We start from the raw sequence: 18608 nt of genomic DNA on the forward strand, positions 1-18608 counted from the left end.
CACCCACTCAAGAGAGGAACAAACCGGCATTTCACCTTTTGATCAGGCATTTTCTAGCCTTTCAACAGCTTAGATCAGAACCCGGTGCAGACACGATGGGCTGAATGGCCTCCTTCTACATTGTAACAATCCTGTGATTCTATGAACCACTGCTTCCACTGTCTGACACAGCAGATGTTGGTGACGTTTCTGCTGTTAGCCTTTACCCCTTCTCCGGACCCATCATTTATTATCCCACCACCGGTCCTTTTTGACTTGTACCTTGACTCCTTTCCTTCTGTAACTATGTCCCCTAGTTCCAGATTCCCCTGGGGAATCTGGAACTAGGGGACATAGTTACAGAATAAGGGGACACATTTAAAACTGAGAATGCGAAGGAATTTCTTCTCCCAGAGTGTAGTGAATGTCAATTCTTTGCCCCAGAGAGTGGTGGAGGCTAGATCACTGAAAGTATTTAAAGAGGAGGTAGATAGATTGTTGAAACATTGGGGAGTCGAGGGCTATGAGAAGTTGAAGCCTGAGGCAGAACAGCCATTATCTTATTGAATGGTGGGATAGGCTTGAGGGGCTGAATGGTCTACTCGTGCTCTCATTTCTTATGTTCTAATAACTTCTGCCCTCCATTCTGTCACTTTTTTGTTCTGCGCCCCACCCCCACGCCCCCCATCCCCTGACCATGTACAGTCGCTTACAGTCAAACCCTCAAGTCCAAGCCTGATGAACGGTAACCGATCTAATCCGTTAACTCCATGTCTATCAATGTTGATGCCGCCGACCTGACGAGCATTTGCAGAATTTTTTTTTATATCACTGTTCTTTCCATTCTTGACAAAGATCTCTCCCCTTCCCTTCTGCAGAGGGCTCCCAGGCAGGTTAAGTGACTGCTCACCAAGTTGGCAGATAGAGTACAACACAGAGAAGTGTAATGTGAGAAGAATAGATAAATTGAACGTAAAAAAAAATGGTAGGAAACTATTAAATGTTGGAGTTCAAGGGGATTTGGGTGCCCTTTTTACATGAAACACAGAAAGTTAATGTGCAGGTACAACAAGGAATTAGAAAGGTGAATGGTATGTAGGCTTTTACTGCAGGGGTTTGAAGTACAAGAGACAGGAAGCCTTGCTGCAATTGTACAGTGCTTTGGTGAGACCACATTAGGAGTACTGTGTACAGTTTTGTTCCCATATTTAAGAAAGGATGTAAGATGGCAAATAGTAACCTTGGTGCACTAGAATTGGTTCCTGGGATGAGATTCTGGGGTTTTTCCATAATGAGAGATTGAGTAGAAGGTACCTATACTTTCTGGAGTTTAGAAGACTGAGAGAGGTGATTGCATTGAAACCAGATTCTGAGGGGGTTTGACAGGGTAAATACTGAGTGACTGTTTTCCCAGCTGTAGCCTACAACTACGGGGCAGAGTTTCAGAGTCAGCAATTTAGGACTGAGATTAGGAGAAATTACTTCACTCGGGGTTTGTGAGTCTTTGGAATTCTCCACCCAGATGTGGATGCTTAGTTTTTAAATATATTCAACACTGAGATGGATAGATTCTTGAACTCTAAGGGAATCTAGGGATACGGGAATCATGCAGGAAAGAGGAGTTGAGGTTGAAGATTAACCATGATGTGGTTGAATGGGGGAGCAGGCTTGAGGGGCCATATGGCTCAGTCTTATTCCTGTTTCTTATGTTCTTATGCCTCCTGGTTGAGATGCAGTTCTGTGGTGGTCAAGTGTCCTCCAGTACCTCAATCAGGTGACCATGTGTGAGCAACATGTCTCGGATAAATGTCTTCTAGTGAAAATATTGAGAGTCTTGAGATTTGGAACCATATACTCGGTATATGTTTCAGTGAACACATCGTGTATTGGACCAGCTCATGAAAATATTAAATCAATGGCTTCATCCAGGGATCAATTCTAGCACCACTCCTTCTTCATTTGTACTTAACTTGGTTGCGACCAGATGTAGGAAATACATCAGTGTTGATAACAATGTCTTTGGCACTCCGGCTAGTGATTTGTTTCACCCTAAGAGCCACACTCACTAATGACAGAAAACATCTCACCGAGTACTGTGCGAAATGGTGCCTTCAACCAAGTGTCCTCCCTCATTCACGTGCACAATGATAGTGTCTCTCATGTACCCACTAACTGATCAACTTCTCAAACACGATGCGTCACCCTCAACTGGTCACTAACCTACAAAAAAGCCATTGCCTGAAAACTGTTGACAAAGTCAAAATCTGAAATGACCTAATTATTAAACTTAGATTCTTGCACTCTAAGGGAATCTAGGGATACGGGAATCATGCAGGATTAAACTTGCTGGCTTTGCCTGGGACCAAATGCCTCCACTTTAATTTCATCTACTCTCACTTGCTGCAGAGTATCACAATATATTTAAGTGCAGAAGGAGGCCATTCAGACCATCGAGATTGTGCTGGCTCTCTGAAAGAGCATTCCACCTAGTCCCACTCCCCTGCCTAATTCTTGTAACCTTGCACAGTCTCTCCTTTCAGGTAGCAATGCAATTCCCTGTTGAATACCTCGATTGATGTCGCTCACTGTACACAAAGCTGGTTGATATTCCACTTCATGATACTGTGCCTCTACGTCAGTCACATTACATTAGTGGTTACTTATCCTCCGAAATGTAATTGTTTGTTTCAACTCTTCACACACACTCTTCTTCCCCTTTGGGGAATAGTGGGGGAGCTTTAATGGGGAGGGATTAGCAAGCTGATTATCAATCTGTTGAACTGCATCATGAATGCTCCTTCAGCGGCCGACAAATCTTGGGCCAGAATCTTCTGCCCTCTCCCATGGTGAGTTTAGTGGCAGGGGGACATTTAAGCAGTCAGAACGATGGCCAGTGAGGACCATGCCCCCACCTCAATTAAGTCAGTGGTGGGAAGGGCTGTGGACACCCTTCCTGCCCCCGCCACCAACTGAGCCCCTTAAGTGGCCAATTAATGGTATTAACCCAGTGGCAAGTGGGTGGTTCGCCACGTGGGGAGGACGATAAGCAGACCCATATGGGGTTGCTTGCGGGTTCCAGGGCTGGGGTGGTGTGGCCTGATTGAGGAACCTGGCATCAGGTGGAGGTGGCCCATTAGAAGCCAAACCCCTGCCTTGATGCTGACCTCCCACCCTGCAACCCGCCTCCCCTCAACTGTGGCCTGGGATGCTAGGTGGGTGTCATACCAGCATCTCTCAGCAGATGGGACTTCCACCTCCAGGGTCCTTGGCCCTGAGGAAAGGCCTTCCTCTAGCCTGTCAGGTGCCTAGAAAGAGGGGATGCGGGGCTCTCACCGGCTCTCCAGCTGTCAGCCAAGACCCCCTTCACCTCCAAAAGGTTCCTGCCCTGGGGTGGGGCTTAAACCCAGAAATTCTGGTTCAAAGACATGGGCAGTACCCACTGAGGCACAAACCTCCCTGAAACGAAATGTCTCCACGCTTTTGTCATTCAAGCGCAGTAGCAAAATTGGTGACTAGATTTCAGGTTGAAACCACATTCACCCAGATTTTTTATATTGACCAATAGCATGTCTCTCTTCGAAACCCCAGTATGGTCAACCTTTCATCACCAACTTGCCGGTATGAATTATGGACAGGGGATGCTCCCATTCCTCACCATATCATTTTCAACCCTGCAGACCATCAACTAGGCCAAAAGAGCTCAAAACAACTCCAGTCGATGGCTAAACGCAAAATACCGCTGATGCTGAAACAAAAAGAGAAAATGCTGGAAAAACTCAGCGGGTCTAACAGCATCTGTGGAGACCTGCTGAGTTTTTCCAGCATTTTCTGTTTTTGTTCCACTTGATGGGTGCCTGTTAAAAATTAAAGCAAATGAGCTTTCCAATTCAACAATGCCAGAATGGAAAGTTTGCAGATGTGATTGATACAGAAACCATTTCTCCTCAGTAAGTCCTGGGCCAGGGTTTTCAGATCATCGGGCGGGCTCAGCAGGGGCAAGCGGGAGTGGCTGCGAAACGGGCCACCGCCCACAATCGGGCCCCAACCACGATTTCACGCTGGCTGGCCAATTAACGGCCAATTAACGGCCAGCCAGCGTGAAATGCGCGCTGCAGCACTCAGTGCTGGCTGTGCGGGGGAGGGGAGGAGGACGAGCACGGGTGCGCCCAGTAAAAGCTCCCTGAGGCACAGAGCTGCCTCAGGGAGCTGAAGATTTTCCAAGTAAACAATAAAGAATTAAAAAATTTTAAAAAACAAAATGTCCCCTCATGTGACTCTGTCACATGGGCAGGAACATGTCAGAGATGAGTGCAAAAAGTTCTTTTGTTTTGATCACTGGACGAAACCTCATCCCATGATGCTTCGCCAAAAATGCAAAGGCCGCTTGGCCTTTCACCCACCTGCCAACCGAACGGTTGGACGGGCAGCGAAAATCTTTGATCAATTAGCTCAGTAAGGGCCTTAATAGTCGGTGGGTGCGCTGCCAACTCCTGGCGAGCCCGCCGACCGAAATATCGCGCGAGTGCGCGATGACGCCAGGACGCTCGCCCAATGCCATCGCACGTCATTTTATGCTCATTCAGGTCGGGCACATGCCCACCCGACAAGCGCAATATTTGGAAGCAGAAGCTGTAGAGGACGTAGTTGAAGATATGCCACATCTGGAAATTTCCATCGTTAGAGAGGTGGATTTTGTATTGTAAATTCCAGGTATATCGAGCCAAAAGATGGTGAAACATTTGATGCATTCTGTGCGTTGGGAGGGAAAATCCAGAAGTTGATGACTTCTGATTCACCAAAAAGAATCTTTGCAGTTTAAAACAGCTTATGAGACATCAGCATTTTTATTTAAGATGTTATCCTGGTTTTGTTTCTTTTTAAGCTTTTTAAGATGTTACACTGTATTCACCCATGTTTTAAGCTGCCATATGAAATTTAGGCAAATTAAAGTTTGCTATGCACCAGACGATCCTCAAATTTTGTTGCTTCCATTTCAGTTAAAATTCCACTGTATATAGACAGTAGTTACTGGGGCATATGCTCCTACTATAGATATAACCTGCCGCTTCTTATAGTCAGAACTGTCAGTCCCGTAATAGTCACGGTCAGTACTGGGGCCATGTTACGAATGTCACTAGTAATAGGCCAATCTAAATATGTTTTACAGTAATCTCTTACCAGAAAGTGCTAATGGTGATTCTCATGTTATAATTCCCTTATTATACTTACAGGCCCAGAAATTCTGCACTGGCTACCCTGCTGGTGAGAGAATGGTGGAGCAGAATTATCTACAAATCTTGGCCATGAGCTTTACCCCCAAATGTGTTTAATGGGGCCATTTGTATGAATCCTAACAATGTTCCTGATAATCAACCCAGGACATAAGGAAAAGTCATATGTTAAAAGGTGCACCTTCATAAACTTGGCAATAAAATCTGAGTTACATTTTGAGTATTTCAACACTGATGCTTATAAAGACCAGCAATTCTTTGGACATAAAATAGTTAAACCAAGATTTGCTTTAAGAGGATTATTAGGCAGCACATTTGACCTGCAAAGCACTCCCAACTACAGAAGAATGGTCAATCTAAGGGTAGCATTGGACAGTCCAGCTACCAAGCATTTCAGCCAATGTTGGCTGGTCACTGAACAGATTAGTGACAGCATGGCCTGACGAGCACTGACATTTTAGTCACAAGTAGTGATTTGAGAAAATATATAAAATGGCTTTCCTTCCACAGAGAGGATGTCGTTGCCATGCACACCTCTGACTCCAAGTGGGAGAATCAGTGTGACACGAAGAAGTTGCACTGCAACACCATTATTACTTCCAAAAGTGAGTCAGGCTGTGATCCCACTCTCTGTCAATCAGGTAAGCATCATGTTAACAACTTTAAAAAAAAATCTATTCAAGGAATGTATTCAAGGCCAGCTTTTATTACCATTCGTAAATGCTCTTGAGAAGCTCATGGTGAGCAGCCTTCTTGAAATCCATGGAGGCAGAAAGGGGATGGGTGACCACCAGGCAGTTCAAGAGAACTAAGCAGGAAGTGCAGGAGTCCCCTGGGGTTCCACTCGCCAATCAGTTTTCCTTTTTGGATACGGGTGAGGGTGTTGGTCCCTTGGAGGAGCGCAGTCAGAGCCAGGTTGATGTACAGGAGGGGAGGAAGAAGAGCAGAGCAGTAGTTAAAAGGGGATTTGTTAGTTATCGGAATAGACAGGCGTTTCTGTGGCCATAGATGTGAGTCCAGGATGGCATGTTGTCTCCCTGATGCCAGGGACAAGGATGTCAAGGAACGGCTGCATGACACTCTTCTGAGGGAGGATGATCAGCCAGAAGTCATAGTCCACGTTGGTACCAATGACTTAGGTAGGAAAGGGGATGAGGTCCTGAAAGCAGATTTCAGGGAGGTAGGAAAGAGATTGAAAAGCAGGACTTCTAAAGCAGTAATCTCAGGATTACTCCCAGCCCCATGTGCAAGTGAATATAGAAATAGGGGAATTGAGCGATTGAACACGTGGTTGGAAAGCTGGTGTAGGAGGGAGGGCATCAGATTTCTGAGGCATTGGGACCGATTCTGGGGAAGGTGGGATCTGTACAAGCCAGATTGTCTGCACCTGAACAGGACTGGGACAAATATCCTCACAGGGAGATTTGCTAGTGCTGTTGGGGTGGGGGCAGTGGGTGATTAATCTAGATCGGCAGAGGGCTGGGAACCAGAGGGAAAATTCAGAGCATGGAATGGGAGATGGAGAATTAGTGAGTGACTCTGAAAGGCAGAAGAAACACAGGATATAAAGTGTACAGCACATGAATTTGGCAGTGTTAAAAGGTATTTGCATATATGTAAATACAAGGAGTATAGGAAATAAAGCTGATGAGCTGAGGGCACAGATGAACACATGGCAGTATGATATCATCAATATAACAGAAAATTGGCTTAAAGAGGGGCAAAAATGGCAGCTCAGAGTTTTCAGGTAGGATAATGAGAAGGCTAAAAATAGGTGGGGGTGTAGCATTATTGATTAAAGAAACAATTACAGCTGTGAGGAGGGATAATACACTAAATGAAGCATCAAATGAGGCCATATGGGTTGAGCTCAGGAATAAAAAAGGGGCCACCACCTTACTAGAGGTGTACTATGAGCCTCAAATAGTTGAAGGGAGCTAGAGAGCAAATATGTAGGCAAACTTCTGAGTGCAAAAAGAATAAAATGTAATAGTTGGAGACTTCAACTACCTTAATATCAAATGGGATACAAAAAGCGTGAAGGACACAGAGGGCAAAAAATTCTCGAACCGAATTCAAGAGAACTTTTTTAGCCAGCATGTAACAAGCCCAACGAGAGGGGGCGCAATTCTAGATTTAGTCTTTGTAAATGAAGCTGGGCAAGTGGATGAAGTAGTAGTGGGGGACCATTTTGGAGATAGTGACCATAATACAATTAGATTTAGCATCATTATGGAAAAGGACAAAGATAGAGCAGGAGTAAAAGTTCTAAATTAGGGAAAGACAATCTTTACGAAGCTGAGAGGTGAACTGGTGAAAGTGGACTGGATACGGCTGCTAGAAGGGAAAACAATGTGAAATCAGTGGGAGGTATTCAAATGCAAGATTCTACAGGCACAGGATAGACATGTCCCCACAAAGAAAAAGGGTGGTACTGCCAAATCTAGAGCCCTCTGGTTATCCAGAAGCATACAGGGTAAGATAAAGCAGAAAAAGAAAGCTTATGACAGTCACAAAAAGCTTAATGCAGTAGAAAGCCTAGAGGAGTATAGAAAGTACAGGGGTGAAGTAAGAAAGAAAATTAGGAAAGCAAAGAGAGGATTTGAGAAAATATTGTCAGGTAAAATCAAAGAAAACACAAAGATGTTTTACCAGCACATTAAGAACAAGAGAATAACAAAGGAAAGGGTAGGGCCTATCAGAGATGTACATGGTAGCTTGTGCGTTGATGCTGAAGATGTGGGCTGATTCGTAATGAATATTTTGTCTCTGCCTTCACTAAGGAGAGGGATGATGCAACATTCTAGTTAAGAAGGAGGAGTATGAAATATTAGATGCAATAAGCTTAATGAGAGAGTACTGAAAGGGACAGGCATTCTTGAAGGTGGATAAATCACTAGGACCGGATGGATTGTATCCAAGGTTGTTAAAGGAAGCCAGGGAGGAAATAATGGATGCTCTGATGATCATTTTCCAATCCTCACTAGATACAGATGAGGTGCCAGAGGATTGGAGGTCTGTGAATGTTGTACCATTATTTAAAAAGGGTGCCAGGTATAGGCCAGAAAATTATAAGCCAGCCAGTCTGACTTCGGTGGTGGGCAAATTATTGGAATCAATTCTGAGAGATTCTGTCACTTAGAAAGGCACAGATTGATCGGGGATAGCCAGCATGGTTTTTTTAGGGAAGAGCGTGTCTTACTAACTTAATAGAATTTTTTGAGGAAGTAGCAAGGGGGATTGATGAGGGTAGTGCAGTGGATGTTGTCTACATGGATTTTAATAAGGTGCTTGACAAGGTCCCAAATGGCAGACTGGTCATAAAAGTGAGATCCCATGGAATACAGGGGAAGGTGGTGAGTTAGATCCAAAATTGGCTCAGTGACAGGAAACAAAGGGTAATGGATGATGAATGTTTTTGCAAATGGAAAGTGGTTTCCTGTGGTGTTCCACAGGGTTCAGTGTTGAGGCCCTTGCTGTTTATTGTATATATTAATGATTTAGACTTAAACATGGGAGGCATGATTGGGAAATTTGCAGATGGCACAAAAATTGGCTGTGTAGTTGATGGTGAAGAGGATAGCTGTCGACTCCAGAAGTGACAAATGGAATTCAATCTGGAAAGGTGTGAGGTAATGCATTTAGGGAGGGCAAACAAAGCAAGGGAATGCTCAATAAACAGGAGGATATTGAGAGGGGTTGAGGAAGTGAGAGGCCTTAGAGTGCATATCCACAGGTCCCTGGAAGTGGCAGGACAGGTGGATAAGGTAGTAAAGGAAGCATGTGGAATGTTTTCCTTTATTGGACGAGGTAGTGAATACAAAAGCAAGGATGTAATGCTGGAAGTGTATAAAATGCTGATTAGGCCACAGCTGGAATTTTGTGAACATCTCTGGTCTCCATATTACAGGAAGGACAGAATTGCACTGGAGAGAGTACAGAGAAGATTTACAAGAGTTTTGCCAGGGCTTGAAAATTGCAGCTATGAAGAAAGATTGGATAGGCTAGGATTGTGTACCTTAGAACAGAGAAGACCGAGAGGTGACCTAATTGAGGTGTACAAAATTATGAGGGGCATAGGTAGGGTAGACAGGAAAGACTTGTTTCCCCTAGCTGAGGGCTCAATTACCAAGGGGCACATACTTAAGGTGATTGGTAGAAGGATTAGAGGGGACATGAGGAAAAACTTTTCCACCCAGAGGTTAGTGGGCATCTGGAATTCACTGTCCGAATTGGTGGTTGAGGCTGAAATGCTCAGCTCATTTAAAAGGTACCTGGATCTGCACCTGAAGCGCTGTAACCTGCAAGGCTATGGACCAAGTGCTGGAAAGTGAGATTAAAAATGAGTAGCCAGTTTCTTTCTTTCTTTTTTTATGGCCAGGCCAGACACAATAGGCTGAATTGCCTCTTACTGCGCCATAACCTTTCTGTGGTTCTATGGTTCTAACATCCCCACTTCTGACCTTGCAATGGAGGGAAGGTCGCTGATGAAGCAGCTGAAGATGGTTGGGCCTTGGATACTACCCTGCAGAACATCTGCAGCAATGTCCTGGGCTGAGGTGAAGACCCTCCAAAAACCCCCAATCATCTCCCATTACACTAGGTATGGTCCAACCAGTGGAGAGTTTCCCCCCAGTTTCCATCGTCTTGAATAATATTGTCAATTATGAACAATGGAGGTTAGGGGAGGAAATCACATTTTGTACATCTCCTAATTATATTTCCATTATCATTGTATCATGCAACCATTATCATCATATCAAGCATAATGTCCCCCCATAAAATTCGCCCTATTATGTAGTAAAGCAGACTGTTATTCTCACGCAGAATCCTCAAATGATTCAACAGACAAGTAATTCATTGTGGACATTTCAAAGAATCTTCCTGATTGATCTGTCTACTCTACGTAGTGTACTGTCTAAACCTAACTTAGATACTTCTTGTGAGGTTTAATTTGCAAATAAACACTTTAGTAAATTATTGGCAGTGAAAGGCATGACGAGATTACTGAGGTGACTGAATGCTTAAGGCAAGTCTACATTGCCTCCCATACACAGTTTACTGAAATTGGGGTAACTCTCAGTTCAATTTATGTAATGTCTGTAAGTGCAGCAGCCACAACAACTTATATTTATGTACTGCCTTTAACATAATAAAACATCCCACGGTGCTTCACAGGGCATTATAAAACAAAATGTGATACCGAATCATGTGAGGAGATGTTAGAGCAGATGACCAAAAGCTTGGCGAAAGAGGTAGGTTTTAAGGAGTGTATTTAAGGAGCAAAGTGAGTCAGAGAGGTGGGAGGTTTAGGGAAGGTATTTCTGATCTTGCAGCCCAGGCAGGTGTAGGCACGACCACCTATGGTGAAGTGATTAACATCAAGAATGTTCAAGGCGTTGATGGGATTTTAAAAATCGTGGCATAGCTTAACGTGGTATAAATGAAGGTCAATGAGCACAGTGGTGATGGATGAATGGGATTGGGATGTGCTAGGACACTGGCAACAGAGTTTTGGATGACCTCAAATTTATAGAGGATAGAATGTGGGTGTTGCATTAGTCAAGTCCAGACATAACAAAGGCATTGATAAGGGATTGAGCAGCTGGTATGCTGAGGCAGGGAAGGAGTCAGGCAATATAAAGGAGATGGAAATAGGTGACATTAGTGATGGTGAGGGTATGTGGTTGGTTACTTATTTTGGGGTCAAATATGACACCAAGGTTGTGAACAATCTGCTTCAGCTTCAGACAGTTACCAGGGAGAGGGATACAACTGATGGCAAGGGAACGTTTGTGGTGGGGATGGAAGGCAATGGCTTTGGTTTTCCAAATATTTAACTGGAGGAAATTTCCAGTACTGGTTACATGTGTAAGGCATGAACACTGGGCCACAAGGGAAAAACCCTCGAGGAATTAAGATGAAACCATTGAAAGGAAAAGTAGTAATTTAAAGCACCAAATCATAATATGCCCCTTTATTTAAAGATTGTGCACAAATGGGAGAATTAATTCAGACTCATCAGGATACCAGATTGTCAACTTAAACATTGTGTATGATCATGTATCAGTATAAGGAGAATAGTTGTGAGTCAATGTATTTCAGTGTGTGGAGCTTTTGTGTGTAAGGAATAAAATGACTGAGAGTTATGTGTCTTGTCAGTTGAAAAACAAAAGGTATAAGCAGCATTGGTGATAGACTGGTTGATCAATGTTTGCAGCTGGGAGCTTTGGTAAAGTGACTGATTATGTAGCTAGTGCGTATGAATTTGAACTCTGATCATAGAACTATTTTATCAGTACATATAAAGAACCCAGGACAGGACTGATTGTGTGGTTTTTATCTTGTTTAAAGTGTGGCCAACGCATTAATCCTCTACATCCTCCGGGGGTGAAGCGCCGGACAGTCGGCCTAGAAACCTTTGCAGCTCATCACCATAATCAACAAAGGGCCTTAGTGATGCGGCAGAAGGAGTATAACAGGTATGGACAATAAGCCACAGGAAGAGAGGCAAATTTAGTTGATTATATACTTGAATTTTCAGAAGGCTTTTGACCTGGTTCCACTTTGCAAGTTAAGTCACAGAATCGTAGAATCTTAGGTTGGAATTTTATGACCCCGCCATGGTGGGGGGTGGGGCCACAGAATGCGGTGAGACATTCAAAACTCCAATGGCTTTGCCATAAATGGAAGATCCTGCTGGTGGGAGGGGCTATAAAATTCTGTCAATAGAATGATAACAGCACAGAAGGAGGCCATTTGGCCTGTTGTATCCATGCTCACCCTCTGCTAGAGCAACTCAGCTAGTCTCCCCCATCTTTTCCTTATAGCCCTGCAAATCTTTTCTCTTCTGATAATTACCCAGCTCCCTTTTGAAAGCCTCAACTGAATCTTCACCGCCAGACTCTCAGGCACCGCATTCCAGACCCTAATCACTCGTTGCATAGAAAGGTTTTTCCTCATGCTACCTTTGGTTCTTTTGCCATTTATCATGAATCGATGTCCTCTGATTCTCAACCTTCAACCAATGGGGACAGTTTCTCTCTATCTTCACTGACCAGACTCCTCATGATTTTGAAAACCGCTATCAAATCTCCTGGCAAACTTTTCTTAAAGAGGAACAGCCCCAGCTTCTCTAATCTATCCATGTAATGAAGTCCCTCATCCCTGAGGCCATTCCTGTAAATATTTTTTGCACTCTTTGTAATGTTTAAATGGCTGTGGTAAGAATTCCTGCCACAAAAAGGTATAACATGCCAGTGGATAGGTAATTAGCTGAAACAGTAAAACAGATGGCAGTTATGAGTTCAAACATTTCTGGGTTGGAAGGGTTACAAATATGATACCCCATGTTCTTTTCTGATGACCCAATTATTCTAAGATGTATCAATAGCTTGGGCAAGGATACTGGGAGCAAAATTTCCAAATTTGAAGATCATGCCAAAATAGTAGGAAGAGCAAATAATGTACAATGCAGGAAGGCTTGAGAGGAATTAGAGACTAAACATTATACTTGGCAATATTAATGGAATTAATGTTTAACGCATTCATGAGGCATTCATCTGGCTGCTATTATAATTGTGGCACCAATGCATTTATTCTGAATATATGTTAAGGTCTCTGATAACGTGTGATCACGTGTTTCTCACGTGTCGGTGCAGACTCGATGGGCCGAAGGGCATCTTGTGCACTGTGTGATTCTGTGAAAACAGCAGGCAAGGGAATGGCATAGAAAGATGCCAACCTTTGATCTGATAATGCCACCAACTGTAATTCTAAAAGATATTTTAGGTTACTAGGAAACTAGGGGGCAGATGCAGTTCAATAGGGGTAAATGTAAAATAAGTAATATAACATTAAGGAAATATGAGATGGTGATTTCAGGTCACAATCTTGTAGGTCACACCAGGATCTCGCCCGATGGTGCCCTCCAGCTCTGGCTCCTCTGGAGTTTGCATAGCCAGTGCTAGGGCACATCCTTAGCATGGAGCAGGTAGGCACAATCGCCAGGTGCATCTCTAGTGCCTGTCTATGCCATGCTCTGGTGTTGCTCCACCTTTGGAGGGAGTGGTCCAGGCCACTTAGCCTTGACTCTTAAATGTTATGTTTTCGGCCCCCAGAGCAATGAGACCAATCTCATTGGTCACAAATTTTGTCCGGAACTCCAGTTGCTTTCAGAGGTCCTGATTGCTTGCCCTTATGTGGCCTCATGGAGTCCAATATCTTACTGCTCACCTGGCATATCTATCATCACATAAATGCCAGGTACGAAATGTGGATCAGGAGCAAGAACTCTTGGCTTCAGTAATCACCTTGGTCCCTTGGTCCCTGTCATTCGCCCTTTAAGAGGTGAACATAAACTCCATTCCCTGCAAATCAAGAGGGAATTTTCAGAAATGACAGAGGATGGCACAACCCTTGTGAATTAAAGGATCAATGTTTTGTGTTAAATGAAGCATTGGCATAACATGCTGAGCATGAAGGGGATCATGGCAATATTGTCAATAAGTCCACAAAGCAATCAACAACAAATTGTATTTATATAGCACCTTTAATGTAGAAAAAGTCCCAAAGAATTCAGCATAGTTCCAAACTACAGCAAAAAGAATACTGGCTCATTGCTAATAGTTGTATCATATGTCAATGAATATATGATAAATACTAAAAATTATTCTAAACATTGTAGAAAATTTCGCTGGGAAGAAATGAAAAGGAACTTCCAGTCTAGCTGGCAAAATTCTAAAACCTGATTGCAGTGCTCACAGTTTGAGAAGATACGTAGTGTTATTAAATGAATCTCCAGGTCTGTTGCTAAGTTACAGTTTCTGTAAAAGAGGCCCTGAATGTCAACTGCCAACATGATCTTTATAAGCTGTGGAGCTTTATTTAACAAAGAATTTTCCCATACAAAACGTGTGTGGTAAAATAAACTTAATGATAAACAAATCTCTGCTCCTGAAAAACATTGATGCTGTTCCTACAAAATATCGGGTGATGCCCGGGCTTGGTACTGCCAGTGACTGAACCTGTTGACTCTTATCGGGCCTTTTAGTTTGAATGTTCAAAATAAAAATACAAGCTCCCTGTTGTGGGAGTGATACTTTCCACAGTACTGATCTTCTAATAGTAGTGTGCAACACAAGGGCAGGGAACAAACTAAGTTTGGGGGATGTTCTGTATTAGTGGCACCGAAAATGAGCAAGTCTAATGGAGCAGATATAGAGGAGCCTCTAGTCCTCTGCTGTGCAGAATTAAAAACAAACTGTGGGATGCTTGAAGTCTCTTGCAAACATTATTCATTCGAGCTACTTTCAATCATGACCAGATCTGGACACACCAGATATTTCAGATCCTCATTTCTTCTAATATTTCATCATGTTATACAAGAACTAATTTTGCCAAATAAACACTGTATTTGTGACAAGAAAAACACATGCAGATATTTAAGCAACGTATGCAGTCTCTGCCTCTATTACAATCTATTTATTTTTAAAAACTGGTAAGACCATTGCCAAACAATTTTGTTTTTTTTAAATTTATTTATTCATTCACGGGATGTGGGCTTCGCTGGCTGGGCCAGCATTTATTGCCCATCCCTAGTTGCCCTTGAGAAGGTGGTGGTGAGCTGCCTTCTTGAACCACTGCAGTCCATGTGGTGCAGGTGCACCCACAGTGCTGTTAGGAAAGGATTTCCAGGATTTTGACCCAGCGACAGTGAAGGAATGGCGATATATTTCCAAGTCAGGATGGTGAGTGACTCGGAGGGGAACTTCCAGGTGGTGGCGTTCCCATGTGTCTGCTGCCCTTGTTCTTTGAGGTGGTAGTGGTCGTGGGCTTGGAAGATGCTGTCTAAGGAGCCTTGGTGATTTCCTGCAGTGCATCTTGAGACTGGTATACACTGCTGCCATTATGTTTTGGTGGTGGAGGGAGTGAATGTTTGTGGGTGGGGCCAATCAAGCGGACTGCTTTGTCCTGGACAGTTTTTGCTACTGATTGGTGCCCAGATCTAAATGTCCTGTAATACAATGTTTGCCTCCACATGTCTGCCTCCTGGTCATGACCACTACAAATCTTCGAATATAGTATGTTCCCATGTATAATACACACCAGGGTCTAGTATATTTTCCGTTGTGGTCACACCTCTTGCGTCAGGCATGTTTCTAAGTCGCAAGATTCTGGGTTCAAAATGTCCTACCCCAGAGATTTGAGCACAAAACCTGGGCTGACACTTTGGAGTCCTGTCCAATATCTATTCCTCAACCAACATCACTAAAGCAGATTACCTGGTCATTATCACATTGCCATTTGTGGTCTTGCTCATCAGTGAGCTGCCAAGATTTTTTTTACATTACAACAATGAATACACTTCAGAAGTATTTCATTGGTTGTAAAGTGTGTTGGAACATCCTGAGGTTGTGGAAGGTGCTATGTAAATGCAAGTCTTCCTTTTTGAGCCTGAAAGTACAGAGTCAAAAAAAAAAGAAATTTTTATCGCACCCTTCACAATCTTGGGATGTCCCAAAGTGTTTCAGAGCCAATGAAATACTTTGGAAGTGTAGCCGCTGTTGTAATGTAGGAATATAAAGGTAAGAGAGAGAAACTCTTCAAGAGACTCAATAGTGAGTAAACGCTGGCCTGGATCTCTTCTTTGAGTTTTGGAGAGGCAAATACTTCTATGTGGCCCACTGTGTCCACTCCAGATGTATTTTTCTGGTTTGGAGCTCATTACAGATGCACGGTGGGCTCCCGGGAGGATTTCTGCTGTCAAGAGAGAGAGTGGGTCAGTGGGGAGGGGTGAATCTCAACATGGCCATTGCATAAGCCGAAGATCAGAAAAGGGACCATCTCAGATATTCTCCCCTGCGATCCTGCCCAAGTTTGGTTGGAGTCACAAAGGAGGATTGCCCCCATGATCCCTCCTAACTTGTAGCGTAACATTTCCCAGAAATGTTCAGGAACCAAGGGTCTAGTGAGAGGGAGGAATTGAAGAAAATCAGCATTAGTAAAAAAATGGTGCTAGAGAAATTAATGGGGTTAAAGACTGAAAAATCCCCAGGGCCTGATAATCTACATCCCGAGGACTAAAGGAAGTGGCCCTGGAAGTATTGCATGCATTGGTGGTCATCTTCCAAAATTCTATAGACTTTGAAGCAGTTCCTACAGATTGGAGGGTGGCAAATGCAACCCCACTATTTAAAAAAGGAGGGAAAAAAAACAGAGAATTACAGCCAGTTAGCCTAACATCAGTAGTGGGGAAAATGCTAAAGTCTATTATAAAAGATGTGGTAACAGAACACTTGGAAAGCATTAACAGGATTAGACAAAGTCAGCATGGGTTTTTGAAAGGGAAATCATGCTTAACTAATCTACTGGAGTTTTTTGAGGATGTAAATAGTAGAATAGATAAGGGAGAACCAGTGGATGTGGTGTATTTGGATTTCAAGGAAGCTTTTGATAAGGTCCCACGTAAGAGACTAGTGGGCAAAATTAAAGCACATGGGATTGTGGGTAATATACTGGCATGGACTGAGAATTGGTTGACAGACCGAAAACAGAGTGTGGGAATAAATGGGTCTTTTTCAGATGGCAAGCAGTGACTAGTGGTGTACCGCAGGGATCAGTGCTTGGGCCCCAGCTATTCACAATGTATATAAATCACTTGGATGAGGGAACCAAGTGCAATATTTTCAAGTTTGCTGAAGACACAAAACTGGGCAGTGTTGTGAGGAGGATGCAAGGAGGCTTCAGGGCGATTTAGACAAGTTGTGTGTGTGGGAAAACACATAACAGATGCAGTATAACGTGGATAAATGTGAAGTTATACACTTCAGTGTGAAAAACAGAAAGGCAGAGTATTATTTAAATGGTGATATATTGGGAAATGTGAATGTACAAAGGGATCTGGTTGTCATTGTACACCGGTCAATGAAAGTAAATAGGCAAGTGCAGCAAGCAATTAGGAAGGCAAATGGTATGTTGGCCTTCATTGCAAGAGGATTTGAGTTCAGAAGTAGGGATATCTTACTGCAGTTATACAAGGCCTTGGTGAGACTGCACCTGGAGAATTGCGTGCAGTTTTGGTCTCCCTACCTAAGAAAGGATACACTTGCCATAGAGAGAGTGCAGCGAAGGTTCACTAAGCCATTACCAAGGATGGCAGGACTGTCGTATGAGGAGAGATTGGTTTGACTGGGCCTGTATTCACCAGAGTTTAGAAGAATGAGAGGGGATCTGATTGAAATGTATAAACTTCTAACAGGGCTAGACAGACTGAATGCAGAGAGGATATTTCCCCTGGCTGGGGAGTCTAGAACCAGCGGCCACAGTCTCAGGATATGGGGCAGGCCATTTAGGACTGAGATGAGGAAAAATTTCTTCACTCAAAGAGTGGTCAACCTGTGGAATTCTCTACCACGGAAGGCTGTGGAGGTCGGGTCACTGAGTATATTCAAGAAAGAAATTGATGATTTTTTTGGGTATTAGGGGCGTCAAAGGGTATGGAGAGAAAGCGGGAATATGGTGTTGAGACAGAGGATCAGCCATGATTGTATTGAATGGTGGAGCAGGCTCGAAGGGTCAAATGGCCTACTCCTTCTCCTGGTTTCTATGTTTCTATATAAGTGTAAATTCCTTCTTTCTTACTGCACCAATGCAACATTTTTATTTCTCTGGCATTCAAATGGTGATTCAACATTTGCCAACATAGTGCCCAATTTCACAGATTTGTGCCATGGACTGATGCCCACCTTTAATAACTCCAAGCTTGCTAGCATGTAATCATTGCTTTCTTATTTGACACATCTTTTTCAGCCTTTCTGGTGTCCTTCTGTAGTAATTATAATTTTGGGAAATGTAGCTTTAAGAATAATCCTGTGTTGTAAGATCACATGATCTGTGTAATCCTATGTGTTAACAGCGTAGGGAACCTCTACAGGAAGTTCTTCTTTAGTTATGGAGTTTGATGCACACGTGTAGTTGCTGCTGCTGTCTTGTAAATAAAATTAAAAGTTTCCACTAAGAAAAGTTGTCTGAAGATCAACTCTATAACAAACTGGCGACAAAAATAAATCAGATTCGGTGCTGTACCTCACCCAGCGATTGTGAGTATCTAAGTTTGTTAAAAATTAAAGAAGATATACTCATCCAAAATGCCACAGTTTGGCAGAATTGATCCCTTTGAGCCAGCCACAGATGATTAGTCTCAATATATAGAACATCTTGTGTTCTTCTTTCAAGCAACTGAAATCACAGGGGAGGAAAAGAGGAGAGCAATTCTCCTGAGTATTTTTGGGACCAAGACCTACAGTTTAATTTGAAGCTTGACAGCCCCCCAGTGCCCCAGATTCAAACACTTTCAGTGAATTAGTAGACCTCCTTAAGGGACATTTTCAACCCAAG

General features: G+C 43.2%; 1 protein-coding gene across 1 annotated transcript in view; it reads left to right on the forward strand.

Annotated features, from left to right (window-relative positions):
* LOC144681583 (uncharacterized) overlaps positions 1-18608 on the forward strand; it is a 29320-nt gene that overhangs the window by 742 nt on the left and 9970 nt on the right. The window contains exons 2-3 of the mRNA XM_078543294.1: positions 5721-5851; positions 11565-11692. Coding sequence (XP_078399420.1) covers positions 5721-5851; positions 11565-11692 — 259 coding nt within the window. The remainder of the gene's footprint in view (positions 1-5720; positions 5852-11564; positions 11693-18608) is intronic.

Source organism: Cetorhinus maximus, chromosome 6 (assembly GCF_964194155.1).
Source record: "Cetorhinus maximus chromosome 6, sCetMax3.hap1.1, whole genome shotgun sequence".
Classification (NCBI taxonomy): domain Eukaryota; kingdom Metazoa; phylum Chordata; class Chondrichthyes; order Lamniformes; family Cetorhinidae; genus Cetorhinus; species Cetorhinus maximus.